General features: G+C 41.7%; 1 protein-coding gene across 1 annotated transcript in view; it reads right to left on the minus strand.

Moving 5' to 3' along the window:
- Positions 1–558: 558 nt before the first annotated feature.
- LOC147718395 (C-type Lectin CRL-like) overlaps positions 559–20,389 on the minus strand; it is a 38,666-nt gene continuing 18,835 nt past the window's right edge. The window contains exons 3-5 of the mRNA XM_086918340.1: positions 11,225–11,356; positions 3,423–3,528; positions 559–1,142 (exon numbers count right to left, since the gene is read on the minus strand). Coding sequence (XP_086774466.1) covers positions 1,033–1,142; positions 3,423–3,528; positions 11,225–11,356 — 348 coding nt within the window. The 3' untranslated portion in view covers positions 559–1,032. The remainder of the gene's footprint in view (positions 1,143–3,422; positions 3,529–11,224; positions 11,357–20,389) is intronic.

Consider the following 20,389-nt stretch of genomic DNA (forward strand, 5'->3'; position numbering starts at 1 on the left):
ACTATAGTCCCGGGTTTTGGGAATTCTTTTGGATTGTAATTAATGAGTGGAGGGCTTTTTCCATTAAAACCCGTAATTTTCCCTCTATGCTCCTCTTGTTATTGGACTAATGAGATGCAACCAAAGCCCAGACAACCATAAAAATGTCAAAATAATGAAGTAATAATATCACAAAATTTGCAGCATTGTGCATCATAATTTGCATATTCTGGCCACATAATCTACTCAACCTTGCCGAATAATTTGGTTCTTTCCTGCTGCATAATTCCAGTGGCCCTGATTACAATGAAACAACAGGGTTGATATTGATAAAACGTCCTCCTAGTATTGTTTTGACAAATCTTTCCTTTTCTAGTTTTTACTCTTGAGCTACTATTGAAGTCATGCTCTCATGGCAGGAATGTACCAACGGTATTTACATCAGTGAAATAATTCGGTCATATGAATAATTACATTGCTCCTCGCATATTCGTTTTCTATTTTCAGACAAAACATTCATTTGTACTGGCTCAAAAAAGTTTCCCATTCATGGCATATAAAAATCAAATTGAAAGGGTGTTGAGATGCTAGCAAGCATTTTATTAAGAGAATATGCAATGCAAGGAGGAGGAAAAAGCAAAGTGCGCTGACAGGTGTGATCTTTGCCTCCCACTGAGGAGCGCTTTCTTAAGTGTGTGCTAAATCTAGAATTTAAGATTGCCTCTTGAGTACAATTTGTGGTCAGACCTGAGGGTTTTCTCCACACAAATTGCTCCACGCATGAGATGAAGACATCTGCGTGGGGAAATCAATGCTGGAAGTGGGGTACCACATTGTTTTACAGATTAGTAAGGCCAAATTTGCCTGTTATTCCCCATTTGGACTGGAAACGTTCAGAATGGTATTAGAAAGTACCACTGGAAGTGGCGCGACTGCGCAGTATCTGTATTTCTTCTGGGAGTTTTTACTGGTCCTGTGGTGGGGGTGCATTCAGGAGAGTGGTCGACAGTTGCAGCATCAGGTGAGGGCTTTCAGAGTCCACGGAGCGGGTGATTAGCAGAGCAGCTTCTCTTCCCCTCTGGCCTGCTCCTGTTTTGATAGGTGGTACTCGCACATGAAGGCAAGACTCGAAGCACAACTCAGATCGTTCCACGTGCCGGTTGCTGGAAGAGAAAGCCATAGTGTCATGTGAGGGAGGGAAGATGGATTTAAGGCTGGAGAAGGTTGTAATGAATGGAGAAGGGAACAGAACCCTGGAATTTGCTATGGTAAGGACTAAATGGAACAGCTTCACTGAAGACAAAGTGATGGATGCACAAAGAGTCAATGAAGCCGGCCCATCAGTGGCTATCTGCCATCCTTGCTGCAAAGACCCCCGCCATCCGTATTAAGATATTAAGCCATATTAAGATGTGGATGGGAAAATTCCTTTCCGTGGCCAAAAGGCATGCGGGAATCTCATGCGGGGGACCGTTGCGGGCCCCCAGGGACTCTGGGGGGTTGGGATGTGCACATGGGGGGGGTACCTATGGTACCCCCCTGCATTTCAATCTACAACATGGCAGGCACCACGCGGTGCCTGTTACTTGTTGAAAAGCACAACATGCATTTTTGGCATTGCGGCAGGCGGTGCTTTCAGCACCACCCGCTGCAATGCCAGAAATATAGGATGCACCCGCCAGTGTGGTGGGCACATCCTAATAGTATGTGCGGGACCGCTGCACCCTTAGCGGGCGGTCCCATTTCCCACTGGTATGGCAGGCACACCATACTAATTAGCCCCTAAAACACTCAACAAAAAATAGAAACTAATAACAAAAACAAAATAAAAATAAATAAAAGAAATCATATAACTAAAAAATGAATATGTGCTTACATTAGTATCCTCAACATATCCGACAAAAGGGAGACAATGTTTACATCGCGGGTTTTGTGCCGCGTGCAAATACAACGCAGCCGTTACAACGCAGTGCCATTCTTAAGCAAGTTGTTACAACAACTTGCGCTAGATAGCGCTCTAGGATAAGGAATAGTATGATTTACTATCCCAACACTTTCCCTAGTGTTGCACAAACTGGAGTTGGAATAGTAAATCATACTAATCTTACTAGTATTCCTACTATTCCTAACAACTTGCTTTGTTATGGCAGTGCGTTGTGACAATGCAGTCGCTGTAACGACCGCATTGTGAATGCATCGCGGAGTAAAATCAGCGATGTAAAGAGACATATTCTTCTAATTACAGTTCAACAGCTGCATACTTTGTGGGGGCCAGATATAGTATTCCAACTCTAGTTCAACAAACACTGTGGAAAGGGCCTAAATGAAGTGGAGCCCGTCTAACAAATGTTAAGGAAAGTGCACACAATGGGGGGAGGGGGTTTTGCTATTCTAACACAAGTCTAAGAAACATTATGGAAAATGCATACATTTGGTGCGGGCAGGTTTACTATTCTAACTCTGGATCACCAATTGTTGATGACAGTGCATACATTGCATGGGCTCATCTTTACTGTTCTTACTCCATTATAACAAACATTGGGGAAAGTGCATGCATGGGTGTGGGGCAGACTTTAAAGTATTCTAACCCCAATCCAAAAAATCTTCACGACAGCTGACCCTGTGTGGAGCAATGTCATTAGGCTTTTCAATACTTAGGGTGTCTATGACAGTGCGTTCACAATCCGCACACCCAGATATACAAAATCCTTGACTTGCTCCAAATCAGTGGTTCACTACTTTACCTTCCCTCTTAAAGATTTATGCGGAATAAAAGCCATACATTTGGTTTTAGTGGCATTATTTCCAAGCCAAACGGTTCAAAGGTGATAGAGAACCTATCTATTACATTCTGTAATCCCATTGGAGTTTTTGAGATGAATAACATATTTTATGCGAACCGCAGAGCAGGAATTCGCTGGATGGCCAATTTATGGGGGGGTGCTGGCAGTGCAGTTATGTAGTATATCAATTTACTGTTAATATATAGTGTAAACGAAGATAGGGGCTAGTGCACATGCCTGACAGATTCCCCTTCTTGATACTAATGCAGTCCATCAATTCCCCCTTCCTGCCCCATCACACTTGAGCATAATTGTTGCCGTAAAATAAAAACATAATAAAATACAACTAAAAAACGTATTAAAAATATCAAAGTAAACCATTTTAAACTTCAATATTATCATAAAACAGTAAAAAAACACAAAAAACTGTCCTTGATATTTTAATCCATGCAGTTTTTGTAGTCACAGTATTTTGACCAAAATATTATTGTCAAATGGTATTTTCGAGCTGATCTCAAGGTGGAATGCCGTCTGATACTTAGGTGTTCTGATGGATTTCATCCTAGTGGATACCGTCTTTAAATTCTCTCCCTCATTCACTCATATGATATTATAAAACATGTTAAATGAAGGGAAATGGCGGTGTTTATTTTTTCTTACCATGCATTTGAACACAATGTTCATATTTGCCGTAGAAATCTGGCTGTCCTGAAGCCCAGTTCTGGTAGTTGAATTCAGTCCCATCTGACCAAATAAAAATTTTGTCCTGGAGAGAGAGAAATGTAGTTCAAAGCAGAGTTAGAGAGAGATCAGGTGAGAGGGAAAAATGTAAAGAAAGAGAACATAACTCCCTAACATCACTCTTGAGATGCATTTTATGTTTTTCTTGTATTTGGGAAGATCAACGAGGAGGCTGTTACAAAAGTGACGTTTATCGTTACACGTAACCTGATTAATGCTTTTGGGTTTCGTAGGAGATGTGGGGACAGATTTGACATTAGTTTAGAGCATGAAACCTGGTGTGAACGGCAAGTGAATACTGTTTTTCTTAAAGGTCTTAATTCCACACTTCGGTCAGTTATATCTAAATACTGTAAATCACAGACATCACTATTAACCAATTTAACAGTACTCAGTTTACTGTTCCTATGCTGGATGGTAAATTTACCGACCGTAGCTGGATCTAACGGTGTGCTGTGTCGAAATTCAAAATTTTTACTTGTTAGCAGCAACCATTTAATCCAGCACAACATCTTGACACCAAGCCCTTGCTTTGGTAGAAGACATTTGGAGACATCGCCGAGATAATGAAGATAGTAAGTTAGGCAACTACAAAGACAGCATAAGAATTGTGTACCAGCCATAGCCCGTGGAGGGAGTTGCGGTTGCAAAATGCGATGCAGTCCGCGCTACGAAATTCTTTTTATTAATTAAATTGTTTACTTACCTCCAATTATCCATATTCTGGTTTTTAGCACCCACACCCTGCCCCTCCCCCGCCCCGCCTTTCTGCCCCACTGCACCTCCCTCCACGGGCCGCGGCTGTTGTGTACGTTCCCTATTTTGATTAAACTTTTGGAAGGGTGCCTGCTGGTCATGTGAGTGGGGATCCAGTTTCATCAGGGCTCCTGCTTCACCAGCAGAGGGAGGAGATCTTTGAGGGCTTCTTTCAATAAAGGGAAGAAGGAGGTGGGCCTTGGGTAAATGGGGAGAGATTTTCAGTGGAGATATCCTAAGAGGCTTAAAGACTGGAATTCACACAAAGCACAGGCTGGTTTTCAGGATGGAGAGGAGGGGCAGATTAGCAGGGTGGAGATACTGATCTGGAGTATATTGGGTGAGGCCCCATCTGGGGAAGTTTGGACTAATTGCAAGGAATTTTCAGAGCATGAGGTTAAAAGGTCAAAGGGAAGAATGCGTACTGTGGGAGACCAACCATGAGGTTTTCTGCAATTGTCGATATTGTCTTTACAAGCAACATGATTAATGCTTTTGGGATGTTGAGGGAGTTGCCGCGAGATATTTTACATCAAGCTAGATTTAATGTAATTTAAGTAAGTTCATGTTAGTGATTACAGACAGGTAACATGTTCCTTTGTGTGCTAGAAGCAAATGGGTCAGGTTACCTGAGAGCCGGTGTAAGTATCAGGAGTGGAGACCAAAGGCACAGTTAGGGTGCTGGAGCTGAACACCACACTAAGGTCCCTTTCCTAAGGCGTTGTAGTCTGGGTGTCAGCAAGAAAGAGAAAAAAATAGGAGTAGATGGGGTATGAGTCTTAGAACTTTTGACATGTATACTAAGGAGTGATTACGCTGCCTACTTAGAGTAGAAGGCCTTGGTGTAATCGCCTGGGGAAAATTTTCTGATTCCTGATTTATGTTCGAGTTGGGAGACAAAAAAAGTTATTGACCGCAATTGTTTGGTTAGAAAGCTCACAGGTGTGGGGCAAGGTGTAAAAGGTCCCTTTGTTGGGCACATACCCTCTAGGTGCTCCAAATGTAATCGGAGGTGTGGGGTATTTAACCCTACCCCAGCTTTGTTGGTCAATACTTGCGGAATGGTCAGGTACGGTCCTGGCTTGGGGTACATGAGATGGATTAAAGTAGGGCTGTGCCCCATTCTTATCAGACCTGTGAAATGGGGGTTTGTCCACGGCCATGGCAGCGATATAGCAATGCACAAGGTCCTGATATGTGGGTTTTTAGTTCTTTCAGGAGATCTGCCTTTGTCTTGGAGAGCTCTAGTACATTTTAATTGATCAGTGACTAAATATCGAGGGACAGAATATCGACTGTCCAGAATATCGATGCCAAAATATCGAGGGACAGAATAAAGTGTCCCTATCTACAAACAGGTAAGTACTAAAATATCGGGGACAAAATATTGACGTTTAAAATATAGTTAACTAAAATATCGATTTTTTTAATGTATTAAAAATAATATAAAAGTAATTAAATAATAAACACAATTAAATAAAACATAGTTAAAATAATGTAAAAAAGCTTAAAATGTAAAAATAATACATGTAATATTAATAAAACATTAAATATTTTGTAACAGATATATATTTACTTAATAATATTATAAAATAATTATTAATCTTAATGATAAAATATTGAAAACATTAAAAAATATATTAACATTTAAATATATAAATAAAGCTATTATATACATATAAAAATAATAATATATAATAATTTAAATAATTAAAGTACTTTTTTATGTTACTTAATAATTTACACTACATTAAATATAACAAAATTAAAAACGTTGCTTAGCTAAGGGAATAAAATTAGTATTCACACTCCAACAACTGTTAAAGTAGGGAATTTGTTAGATAGTGGGTGGGTACAAATTACTAATCCGACTGCAGCAAGTGGAACAGTAGGGAAAGTGTTGGATAGCGGGTGGGTAGAAATTAATATTCCGACTCCAGCGAGTGGAACAGTAGGGAAAGTGTTGGATAGTGGGTGAGTAAAAATGACTATTCCTACTCCAGCGAGTGGAACAGTAGGGAAAGTGTTGGCTAGTGGGAGTGTAAACATTACTATTCCCACTCCGCTGGGTGGCACAGTAGGGAAAGTGTTAGATAGCGGGTGGGTAAAAATTACTATTCCCATTCCAGCGAGTGGAACAATAGGGAAAGTGTTGGATAGCGGGTGGATAAAAATTACTATTTCCACTCCAGTGAGTGGAACATTATGGAAAGTGTTGGATAGCGGGTGGATACAAATTACTATTCCTACTCCCGCGAGTGGAACAGTAGGGAAAGTATTGGATAGTTGGAGTGTAAAAATTACTATTCCCACTCCAGTGAGTGGAACAGTAGGGAAAGTGTTGGATAGCGGGTGGGTAAAAATTACTATTCCCACTCCAGTGAGTGAAACAGTAGGGAAAGTGTTGGACAGCGGATGGGTAAAAATGACTATTCCCACTCCAGTGAGTGGAACAGTAGGGAAAGTGTTGGATAGCATAGGGGAATAACTTAGCATACCCACTCCTGCAATTTAATTAAAGTTAATTAACAATCAATTAATTTATAAACATGTATTTACCTCCCACCATTTTCCTCTATAAACGTGAACTCCAATATTGTAAAATATTAATCAATTAACATAGTTATTTAACAATTAATTAATAAGCTAATGACAATTAACAATACAAATAATAACCATCATATCTAAATTAATTCACACAATTAACACTTTAAATAACTTTTAATAAATATTATATAACAAAATGTGTTTTAAAATTAAATTACTCCGCAGCCTACTCCCCCTATCAATGCTCAACCTGCTCCTAAAAAATGTACACTTAACATATTAACACATTAAATATTAATAATTAATATCTAATTAATTACTAATTAATAATATTTGTAACACAACTAACACAATTAAAATAAATTATTACGTGGTAATAATCAATTAACAATTAATTAAAAAATAATTAATTAACTTAAATAACTATATAAATTATTACATATTAAAGTATTACATACAATTTTTTTTAAATTAATTTCAATTAAATTATTTCCCACCCTATTCCCCTATAAACCCACAACCTGCAGAATTAAATTACACAAACATTAATTTACGTATAATTAATTAATTCTGAAATAAATATAAAAAATATATTATAATTAAATTACTTCCCACCCTATTCCCCTATAAACCCACAACCCGCTACTGAAGTAAAATACGCAAAAATATATCTAACATAAAATTAGTATCTTTAAAAAAATTCAATCATACATTACAAAAATAATATATCATTTTAACACATATACTAGCATATATAACTAGATTTTTTTTCGATATTCCGGAAAACGATATTTCTAAATTCGATATTATGGAAAAGAATATTTCTTACCTCAAATTCGATATTCTACGCAACTATATTTTGGGAATTCGATATTCTGGCCTCTCGATATTTTTGATTTGATATTCTGGACAGTCGATATTTAAAATTCGATATTTTAGGTGTTTACCCATTTTAATTTTGTCAACTTCATGGTGGCCATCATATCGGCTATGTCATTCTTTAATGTACCGATAAGCGGTTTCATAACGCCCAGATTGTTGGCTGGCATGCTTTTAGATGTAGGTAGGGTAGTTTGTGTAGTTTGTTCAGAGAACAAGTCAATCAATGGGGCATAACGGTTTGATCATAAGATGTTGTGAGTGAGGGCTGGTTGTTTCTCTCCAGGCTCTGACACAGGTAATTTTCCATTGGTAAAAGTTAACTGGGTTTCAGAGGGGAGTGTTAAGCTGATGCATTCAGGGGCATTTGAAGCTGCAAACCCCTGAGTCAGGTCAGTGGAGCTAACGCCAGTCTTACTTTCTTCACTTTTCAGAAAATAGTTTATTTATTAGACTTGGCGCCCTTCCCCTCCACTCACGCTTTACCCTGAGCTAACAGATCCTCGATCTCTCCAATTAGATTGCTAATGTCGGCCAAGGTACAGTTCTCTGCAGCGTGTGTTTTTGCTTGTTTGAATTTCTTTCCAGGTCCCCTAATAAGCTCAGTGGCATTCCTTTTCCTCATTTATTGTCACATTTTTAGGCTACTGACTGGATTTGCAGGACCTTCTCGGGGTAGGCTCGTACTTGGATTCAGAATTCAGAGAACTGGGGGGTATGGATCTGCTCCGCCTCTTCCTGTCGCTGACAGGCACAGACGGGTATGCCCTAGGCTTGGACTTTGCCCGGGTGCGGCCCGCATGCGTTCCACGCAGCAGGATTGCTGAGAGTGCTAGGAGCGCTATGCAAGACCCTACCTACTTCAGACACCAGTCAGTAGGTGCACCTCCTGGGGCAGGGCTCAATGGGGGATGAAGTCCCCTAAATTCAAGGGAGACAGGCTTGTCCGTTGGCAGCAGCTGGCGCTATCTACTTTGACCTAAAGTAATTGACAGTCCCTGGCGCTGAGTTAAGATTGCTGGCGACATCTGCTGATTTTAAAAAAACTATCGCTTTTAATCTTTTAATGTGTGCTGCATAAACTGTTTTGGGGAACATTACAGGGGCTGAATTACTAGTCGACTTACCTGTGTTGCCCGCCCCGTTCCGCCGCGTCCATTGTGGGCGTTTGTTGCGGAGGGTGAGGAGGAGCCCTGCACTTCCGGCTCCACAGGAAGGAGGGCAGCGTTCTAGCTCCCCTCCCCGCTCCCTACTTAATGCAGGGAGGACAGCGGTTGCACAGCAGATGCGCGCAGTGGGCGCGCCAAAGGCAAGCCCGTCTGCGCCCGTCCGCGGCCATACGGGGACCGGGGCCAGAGCCCCTGCCCTAATTAAGCGCCCTCGAACTCACTATGGGAGGGAGGACCTAATACAGCTCTGCCCCCCCCCCCCCCCCCCACAGTGAAGGCTTGTAGACATGCCATGGCAGCGACTCAACTCAGAAGTTGCCAACACTGCTCCTTTAAGGGAATTTGGGAGCAACACAGCCAGGCAGGCAGGAAGCTGCTTCTGGGCGGACTACTGAACTGTAGGTCCCTCAACAAACACAGCGTTGAGATCTCTGAGCTTCTTATGGATGAAACGCTTGACATGCTGTTCCTGACGAAAACCTGGTTGGAACCCTGATATAAAAGAGGCCCACCCCCTGGGATATAATATAGCCAGAATTGACAGAGGAACGGGTTAGGGGGGTGGGATTGCAGTTATTACTAAAGCACCCTATGAATGCACCTTAGACCCCTTACCGGTGAATAGCAGCGAGGCCGGTTGCTTTTTGTTAAAACTTGGCCCGAAGTCGTCAATAGCGGGGATTCATATTTATAGACCTCCTGGAGCTCTTGGCCATTTCAGGACATGTCTTCAAGAGGGCATTGCCCATTTGGCGATCAGGCGGAACAAACTTCTTGTGTTGGGTGACCTAAATCTACACTTCGAAGACCCTTTACACAAGGAGGCAGCGGACCTGCGTCAGGATTTGCAGTCTATGCGACTGGATCTTAAATCCTGCTCCTCCACTCATCAGCTAGGCCACCTGTTAGATCCGGTGTTCGCTAGCTGGGAGAGTGTGGAGGTAGGGACTCCGCTGCCAGTTCCCTGGTCGGACCACTTCTTGGTGCCTTTTAACATAGATATAACTGTGGAGGACACACAGAAGGGAGTGACTAACAGCTATCCTTGTAGAAAGTGGAACATTTTTTCACAGGATACCTTTAATAAAGAGCTGAGGGAAGGGGCCCCCCTGGAGGGTCAAACAGCGAAAGTGCTATTGAAAATCTGAACATGCGCATTCTGAAGGCCCTAAATAAAGTGGCTCCGTTACTCCTGAATAAATCTGATATCAGAGCAAGAAAGTCTGCTCCATGGTTTACCCCCTCTTTGCAGAAGGCTAAGGCAGACTGCAAGCGTTTGGAAAGGAGTTGGAGAAGGGGCTTTAGAGCACAGGAGAGGCTGCTTTACAGAGAAGGATAGAGGAAATACCAAGTCCTACTGAGAAGGGCCAATGTCGCCCATTACAAAGCCAGAATTGGAGAGGCTGAGAACTCCTCAAAGGAACTCTTTAGAATTTATAAGGAGATCTCTACGGTGACCGGTTTAAATGCACCTATGAATGATTCAGTGGATGAATGTAATAGGGTGGCAGAATACTTCTCTCAGAAGGTGAGTAACATCTATTCGTCGTTCACTGGCAACCCGATGAGTGGACTGGATTTTGAGGAATTATCAGGAGACAGTAAGACGGGAGTGACACTGGAATATTTTTCAGTCCCCCTCCTGAGACTTTAAGAAGCATATGTCTCAGTATTAAATCTGGTTCTCCTAGGGACCCGCATCCTCCTAAGGTGTTAGGGGAGAGTCTGGAGAGCCTTGAGGCTTACATCAGGCACGTCCTGGAGATCTCTTTTTCATCTTATACGCTGCCAGTGAACTGGAAAAGAAAAGCTAAAAGTGGAAAGTCATAAGGAAGCTATGAAGGCGGTGCATTGCAAGATTATTGTACGGGGTACTTGTTGGGATGTGATCACAGTGAAACAATGAGGCATGGAAAGCCACATGTACTTGAAGAGTTGTGAGGGGTAGCTATTCTCCCATCCTTTGAGAGGGTTGTACTTGTGAGCCGTGGGGGGAGAGGACGATGGAGGTCTGCTAGGGCTGGGGCAGAGCGTGGCCAGGTTCACTAGCGTTGTGTAGGGGCGAAAGTGGTTTCCTACAAAATTCTTAAAAAATAGAAACACCTTTTGAACTCTTCAGTAAGATGAACTTAAACAGAAGGCCAAAGTGGTACCACACTTTTCAGCTCAGATGTATGTTCTCAAGACTTACAGTTCGTAAAATTGATGAAACCACTCTCTTCGTTTATGTTTGATCAATGGCAAAAAAAGTTCCTAATATGGTTCTAGCATGAGTGGACAACTGTTCCCTCCCATTGGTGTGAAAATCACCTGTCCCTTCCATTCCCATCCATGTCAACTCAATGCACTGTGTCGCTCTGAGAAACATACCTGCTGGAGATAGAGCCCCCCTAACCAGACAAGTTGGGGTTGAGCCCGGAACAAGCCATTTAGTTGAGTATTTCGACTTCTGGAGTGAACGGAGGCCAGGCGCCCACCACGGATCTTGTGCCTGCAGAACATCTACATCAACGTGGGTTCAAGTAAAGAGAGAGCAGAGAGGAAGAGTGGGAGAAAGAAAGAAGATCAGTAGAAGCAAACATAATATGATTTATGCATTTCCATCATCTCATGGATACATCTCAGAGTCCCCTACTTTGTTTCATGAAGACGAGAATCAAAAGGATGGCAATCAGGGTTAACCAGGAGCAGCGGCTGCTTGTCTGTTGGGACTCCGGGCACTGCCCTTGCTACCATGGCTCTCTGTGGTCATGAAGGTAGTGGCAGGACCAGAGAGATGCCCTTCCCTAGTCCATAGCAGTAAATAGGAGGCTGTTGAGGGGGTCCTGATGGGACAAGTGCATGTGCGAATTGGCTAATCTGGCGCTTCCTCACTGGGCTGCAGGCTTGGGTTCTATATTCATGAAACCAAATGCGACTACGAGCCAACCCTGCAAGCCTCTAAGGTCCCATCCTAACCGTAGGTGACTGCCAGTGCCCGCCCCCTGCCGAGCAACCCTCTTGGTCTTCTGACACAAAGAAACATCCTTACGAAGGAAGCTTCTTCTTCCAGGCTGGAAAATACAGCAATCTATAAAATGGCGGCACCAGGCATGTAAACGCACATGCGCATTGAAGGATCCTTCTGCTGGTGAACTGAGTGGAAGGCTGGAGTGGTACTGAAAAAAGAAGTACTGGGAAGTGAGAAGAAAGCTCAGACTTCCATCTGTGTCAGCCTATTGAGAAGGTGGAGCACTGGTCAGGGATCGGGGCCATTCATGCTGCACGAAATACGAGCCAGATAATCCCTGGTACCTGCTGCAGCCCTGGACCTCTACGCAAGAGGGTCAAAAGAGGGGGGCGAGAGGAGGAAGGGATCTGGGGTGGGTAGGAGGTTGGGAAGAGCGCGAAGATATCTGGGGTGGGTAGGAGGTTGGGAAGAGCGCGAAGATATCTGGGGTGGGTAGGAGGTTGGGAAGAGCGTGAAGGGATCTGGGGTGGGTAGGAGGTTGGGAAGAGCGTGAAGGGATCTGGGGTGGGTAGGAGGTTGGGAAGAGCGGGAAGGGATCTGGGGTGGGTAGGAGGTTGGGAAGAGCGCAAAGGGATCTGGGGTGGGTAGGAGGTTGGGAAGAGCGTGAAGGGATCTGGGGTGGGTAGTAGATTGGGAAGTGTGCATCTATTGAAAAGAGTTCCTCCTACTTAACAGGGACTTTAAATTATTCACATTACACTGTGGTGGTTTTAACACTGGGGCAAATTGGTTTATGGTGGGACAGAGTTAATCTATATACCCTTGCAATATGTACTCTGGCATGACAGTTACTATATATACCTGTGCAATATGTCCTCTGGCATGACGGTTACTCTATATACCTTTGCAATATGTACTCTGGCATGACAGTTACTATATATACCTGTGCAATATAAACTCTGGCAGGACAGTTACTATATATACCTTTGCAATATGTACTCTGGCATGACAGTTACTATATATACCTGTGCAATATAAACTGTGGCATGACAGTTACTATATATACCTTTGCAATATGTACTCTGGCATGACAGTTACTATATATACCTGTGCAATATGTACTCTGGCATGACAGATACTATATATACCTTTGCAATATGTACTCTGGCATGACAGTTACTATATATACCTGTGCAATATAAACTCTGGCATGACAGTTACTATATATACCTTTGCAATATGTACTCTGGCATGACAGTTACTATATATAGCTTTGCAATATAAACTCTGGCAGGACAGTTACTTTATATACCTTTGCAATATGTACTCTGGCATGACAGTTACTATATATACCTGTGCAATATAAACTCTGGCATGACAGTTACTATATATACCTTTGCAATATGTACTCTGGCATGACAGTTACTATATATACCTTTCCAATAGGTACTCTGGCGTGACAGTTACTATATATACCTTTGCAATATAAACTCTGGCATGACAGTTACTATATATACCTGTGCAATATGTACTCTGGCATGACAGTTACTATATATACCTGTGCAATATGTACTCTGGCATGACAGTTGCTATATATACCTTTGCAATATAAACTCTGGCATGACAGTTACTATATATACCTTTGCAATATGTACTCTGGCATGTCAGTTACTATATATACCTTTCCAATAGGTACTCTGGCGTGACAGTTACTATATATACCTGTGCAATATGTACTCTGGCGTGACAGTTACTATATATACCTATGCAATATGTACTCTGGCATGACAGTTACTATATAAACCTGTGCAATATGTACTCTGGCATGACAGTTACTATATATACCTGTGCAATATGTACTCTGGCATGACAGTTACTATATATACCTTTGCAATATGTACTCTGGCATGACAGTTACTATATATACCTTTGCAATATGTACTCTGGCATGACAGTTACTATATATACCTTTGCAATATAAACTCTGGTATGACAGTTACTATATATACCTGTGCAATATGTACTCTGGCATGACAGTTACTATATAAACCTGTGCAATATGTACTCTGGCATGACAGTTACTATACATACCTGTGCAATATGTACTCTGGCATGACAGTTACTATATATACCTTTGCAATATAAACTCTGGCATGACAGTTACTATATATACCTTTGCAATATGTACTCTGGCATGACAGTTACTATATATACAAGTGCAATATGTACTCTGGCATGACAGTTACTATATATACCTTTCCAATAGGTACTCTGGCGTGACATTTACTATATATACCTGTGCAATATGTACTCTGGCATGACAGTTACTATATAAACCTGTGCAATATGTACTCTGGCATGACAGTTACTATATATACCTGTGCAATATGTACTCTGGCATGACAGTTACTATATATACCTGTGCAATATGTACTCTGGCATGACAGTTACTATATATACAAGTGCAATATGTACTCTGGCATGACAGTTACTATATATACCTTTGCAATATAAAGTCTGGCATGACAGTTACTATATATACCTTTGCAATATGTACTCTGGCATGACAGTTACTATATATACAAGTGCAATATGTACTCTGGCATGACAGTTACTATATATACCTGTGCAATATAAACTCTGGCATGACAGTTACTATATATACCTTTGCAATATGTACTCTGGCATGACAGTTACTATATATACCTTTGCAATATAAACTCTGGCAGGACAGTTACTATATATACCTTTGCAATATGTACTCTGGCATGACAGTTACTATATATACCTGTGCAATATAAACTCTGGCATGACAGTTGCTATATATACCTTTGCAATATGTACTCTGGCATGACAGTTACTATATATACCTTTCCAATAGGTACTCTGGCGTGACAGTTACTATATATACCTTTGCAATATAAACTCTGGCATGACAGTTACTATATATACCTGTGCAATATGTACTCTGGCATGACAGTTACTATATATACCTGTGCAATATGTACTCTGGCATGACAGTTGCTATATATACCTTTGCAATATAAACTCTGGCATGACAGTTACTATATATACCTTTGCAATATATACTCTGGCATGACAGTTACTATATATACCTTTCCAATAGGTACTCTGGCGTGACAGTTACTATATATACCTGTGCAATATGTACTCTGGCGTGACAGTTACTATATATACCTATGCAATATGTACTCTGGCATGACAGTTACTATATAAACCTGTGCAATATGTACTCTGGCATGACAGTTACTATATATACCTGTGCAATATGTACTCTGGCATGACAGTTACTATATATACCTTTGCAATATGTACTCTGGCATGACAGTTACTATATATACCTTTGCAATATGTACTCTGGCATGACAGTTACTATATATACCTTTGCAATAAAAACTCTGGCATGACAGTTACTATATATACCTGTGCAATATGTACTCTGGCATGACAGTTACTATATAAACCTGTGCAATATGTACTCTGGCATGACAGTTACTATATATACCTGTGCAATATGTACTCTGGCATGACAGTTACTATATATACCTTTGCAATATAAACTCTGGCATGACAGTTACTATATATACCTTTGCAATATGTACTCTGGCATGACAGTTACTATATATACAAGTGCAATATGTACTCTGGCATGACAGTTACTATATATACCTTTCCAATAGGTACTCTGGCGTGACAGTTACTATATATACCTGTGCAATATGTACTCTGGCATGACAGTTACTATATAAACCTGTGCAATATGTACTCTGGCATGACAGTTACTATATATACCTGTGCAATATGTACTCTGGCATGACAGTTACTATATATACCTGTGCAATATGTACTCTGGCATGACAGTTACTATATATACAAGTGCAATATGTACTCTGGCATGACAGTTACTATATATACCTTTGCAATATAAAGTCTGGCATGACAGTTACTATATATACCTTTGCAATATGTACTCTGGCATGACAGTTACTATATATACAAGTGCAATATGTACTCTGGCATGACAGTTACTATATATACCTTTCCAATAGGTACACTGGCTTGACAGCTTCCTCTACACACCAGTACAAGGTTGATTTTGCTACGACAGTAGAACATTGATTACACCCCCTGACGAGATGGTTTCTTAATGGCAATTGGTGTTTTTTACTGGGTCAGTCCCCCCCTAGTCAATAACTCCTATTCTTGAGCCTCAATGGTAATTTACATGCCCCTTGAACAATGGCCCTGGCACCTTAAGGACCCCCCCGAAATAGTGAACTGCTTCGTGACCTTCTTTGACCTTGCTGAGCATCAGTGATTACCCCTGACAAGCTAGCACTTTTTGAAGTACTCTGGAATACTTGAAAGCTAGCGCCTTGGCATCATATTCATGGCACCACAGAAAGGTTTGCTGAACTCTTAACTGGCATAGGAACCGTGATGGGCATCCTATCTTGTTAGGATTCAAAACTGATATATTTGCTTGCATCATTAAGTTGCAGTACCAGAATATCATTTTCAGAATATCTTCTGACAAAAATAGTGTTCTAATTGTCGCCTCCAATAACGTCACTCTGTTGGAGTTAATAATGGAAACTCAACACCCAATGAGACAATATTTTTGTCAACGATTTTTAGAACACAGTGGGGCATATTATCAAGGTAATGCGATAAACATTGCAAATCGCACTTATCGCGTTTACCATTATCGCCGTCTATCGCTGATTCACATCGCTGTGTTAGTGGCATATTAGCAACGCTTTGCTAAATGGCGATGTGATAGACAGCGATAATCGGCAATAACGTGTGAAGTCAAGCGATAATTTCACAGCGCTAAGAGAAGGCTTGATAATATGGGAGTGTGGATTTAACCTGTAAATCCACCTCCCATATTACACATAGCTTAGTCAGGATTTTATCAGGACTAGGGGGCATATTATCAAGGGGGTTTATCTCCGCTTTTTTGGCTTTAAAAGCCAAGAAAGCAGAGATAAAATTATCTCCCTATTACCTAGCTGTCGCTAACACCAGTTAGCGACAGCTAGTAGGAGATAGCGGCCATCTTGGGCCCCACTTTGCATGTCAGTGATATTTATCACTAATGACATGCAAAGTGGGCGTGCCAAGATGTTAGCGACTGGAAACAGTCGCTAACATCGCTATCTCCTATTACCAACTTTTGGAGATATTCGCGCTAAGAGCGAATATCTCCAAAAGCTAACACCTGCCCTGAGCAGTTCTTAGCCATGTTATCCAATGGGAGGTGGATAACATGGCTAAGAACATTAGCTCAGTAATGCATGAATATCGCTGACTTTTCAGCGACATTCATGGATTGCGGCCGATTTTTATCGCATTTGCGTTAAACCTTGGTAATACCAAGGTTTATCTGCGATAAAAATCGCCGCAGCTCAGCGGTAATATTTTGTCTCTAACCAAGCAATAGCGATAAATATCGCTATTGCTTGGTAATATGCCCATTGATTCTGGCAAAAACCGCGGTTAGCACAGCATTTTTCATTGCTTCACGGATCTGCTCCATGCTTGTAAATATCACGAAGCCTTGTTAGCGATTATTTACATGGAGTAATGGTCAGGAACACCTTCTTTGCATCTCATTAGCGATGTATATCGCTAAGATGCGTGGCGTTGCAAAAACGGCAGCTAACATGCGCTAATGCATGTTAGCGCCACGTTGTTGATAGGGAGATAATATTATCGCCGCCTTTTTGGCTTTGAAAGCCAAAAAAGCGTCCGGATGTGCCTTGATAATAGGCCCCAGTATTTTTTTGTAAATATAATACTAAAATTGTGCTGACAAAATACATAGTTTGAGTCTTTTTTTTATTTCTTTGAGCGCGGAGACCTCTTAAATTTTCCTAGAGTGGGCGAAGTTCATCCTCTGCGGTCGCTCACGCAGTGCATTATGGCGCTCGATATGAAACCATTGCCAGCGATGAAGGAGGCAATGCACTGTTACGACGCGGGCATTACAACAATGTGCTTTTCCTCCGTATTTTTTAGTGCGCGTTTACCATTACTACGCATGCTGCTACATAGCATGCTTTTACTTCGCAAATGCATTTAGTACGCATTTCTTTACTACGAGCTGTGTGAGTTACGCGGAGACGTGACGTGCCAAGAGGAGAGAGAGATAAGAGGGACTGTGTATCTTTTTTAAGGTTTAAAGAGTTTGATGAGAAGTTTTTTTAGTTTTAGGGCATTGCAGGGGGTAGTGTTGTAGTGTTTAGGGTAGTAGTGTAGTGTAGGGTAGTGCTTTAGGGTTTAGGGAAGTGACAGGCGGTCGTGTAGGGTAGTGTTAAAGTATAAGGGACGGAGTGGGATTAGGGGTAGGGAAGTGCTGGGGGTAGTGTTTTAGGTTTTAGGGTAGTGTTGTAGTGTTTGTGTAGTGTAGGGTAGTGTTTTAGGGTTTAGGGTACTGTCAGTGGATTGTGCAGGGTAGTGTTTCAGTGTAGGGGACGGACTCGTAGTAGTGGTAGGGACGTGCTGGGGGTAGTGATTTAGGGTTTAGGTTAGTGTTGTAGTGTTTAAGAGTGTAGGCTAGAGCTTTAGGGTAGTTTCGGAGGGTTGTGCAGCGTAGTGTTTCAGTGTTGGGGATGGACTGGTAGTAGGGGTAGGGTTGTGCTGGGGGCCTGCAATCCCGTCCCAGGGTTTACGTAACTTATAAAAAAATAATAATAAAAATGGTCCTTCTTTGCGTAGTAGTGGTATACGTAGAAATTAACAGTGAAGTAAAAGAAGATTCTTATATTATAAATGTTTTTGCGCAGTAATGGTTTGCGCATTAAAAATATGCGGAGTAATGGAAGTTGCGATGTAAAAACATTGCACTAAAAGCATGCGTAGTATTGGCATGCTATGTAGCGTCATATATTCCTGAAGGATGTTCCTGGTTTGGCCGGATGCAAGCCGTCCGATCTGTGATGTCATCATCAAGGGGTTAAAGGGGACTCAGTATCAACTCACTACCCAGGCATTCTGGTGACCAACAACCTTGTGGTATCCCTTGGAAAGATCTATGCTAAGGGAAGGAACATTTACTCTGAGCCTGAAGGCTGCCATCTCCAGACCCAGATGTAATACTCTTTGTAGCCGCCCTCATGCAACGCACGGCGGTGCCTCCCACATCAGGGAAGCACCATCAGAATCCATCACCTGGCGCTTACAAAAGTGGGGGCATATTATCAAGGACCCGTGTTAAAATTATCGCTATTTTATCGCGTCGATAATGGGCTTGATAATATGCCCTTGTTAATTCCCATAGAAGCCCATGCTCACACCAGATCAAGGACTTCTATTGGAATTAACAAGGGCGTATTATCAAGCCCATTATCGCCGTTTTATAGGCAGTTTCTTGCCGATAAAACGACGATAATTTTAACACCGGTCCTTGATAATATGCCCCGTGGTTCTTTGTCCAGAAGTTCATTTGAAAATACTGTAACAATGCTTTTGTTGTGTAGTGGCAAACCCTTGATAACATATGCACCGCGGGCATAACGTGAGGGTAACATTGCACACACCCTTAGGATTCTGTGCAAAGATAGATCTGACAAAATAGCACAGCCTAGCTTTGTGTGAAATTCCAATAGCAAATGAAAGCAAATACAATGAGAAATGGGAAAATAATGTGATTTTCCTATGCAGAGTCTGCGTAATTGTCTAACATTATACATATTGGGCAATTCTCCAGTGGCCAGCTCTCTATACATTGACATTTTCCCTGGACGGTGTCCCTTAGGTAGAAATCTCGTGCTCCACACCAGGTGCATGCCCCTACACCTTGTCCCAAAGCTGGAAGTTAACAAATGGCTTCTTAACATCTATAACATCTTTGGCTCCTGAACCTTTATAAAGAAGACGCGTCACAATTTGTACCTTTTGTGCTTCCAGTGCTGCTGATTTTCTTGCATCTCTGCATGAGTATTACTCAGTCTCTCTTGTAGCTGACGAGTAGTGGACCAGCGTTACCCAGGATACACTTGCACCTCAGCCCATGCTGGGGCATGTACCCACACCGTCCATGCACCTTACTAGGTTATATGTTTGAAGAAACAGGCTGGCAGTGCTGATGATTATAGAGGTTTGAGGGATGTTGTTGGCAATGGAGACAACAAGGGACTAGTAACAGCAGAATTACTATAAAAGTAACGTATACTTACTCCACCATCTGGGTGACCACTGTTGGTGGGAGTATGTGCAGGACTTTGTGAGCTACAGAAAGTTTTTGAGGTTTGAAATAAGCAAAATCCAGCGAAAATGTATTTTTAGATGGAACATCAAAACTTCCCTTTGCACAAGGATTTTCGCACAACACAAGTCGTGGTAGAAAGTTTCTCATTTAAAACCTTTTTGATCAATAATCCATTGCCATTGCCATTGAATAACATGCACAATTTTCACAGTTTAAAGTGCAAAAGCTGGGCGCAACACTAAGTGGCAAACTTACAATGAAGTGATGGAGCGCTGCTGCGTTAGCCTCCTTGGCTCCGCCTCTTCAGAAACAAAGGGCTGCACCGTATTTACAACAATATGGTGCAGCC

Source organism: Lissotriton vulgaris, chromosome 4_1 (assembly GCF_964263255.1).
Source record: "Lissotriton vulgaris chromosome 4_1, aLisVul1.2, whole genome shotgun sequence".
NCBI classification, from domain to species: domain Eukaryota; kingdom Metazoa; phylum Chordata; class Amphibia; order Caudata; family Salamandridae; genus Lissotriton; species Lissotriton vulgaris.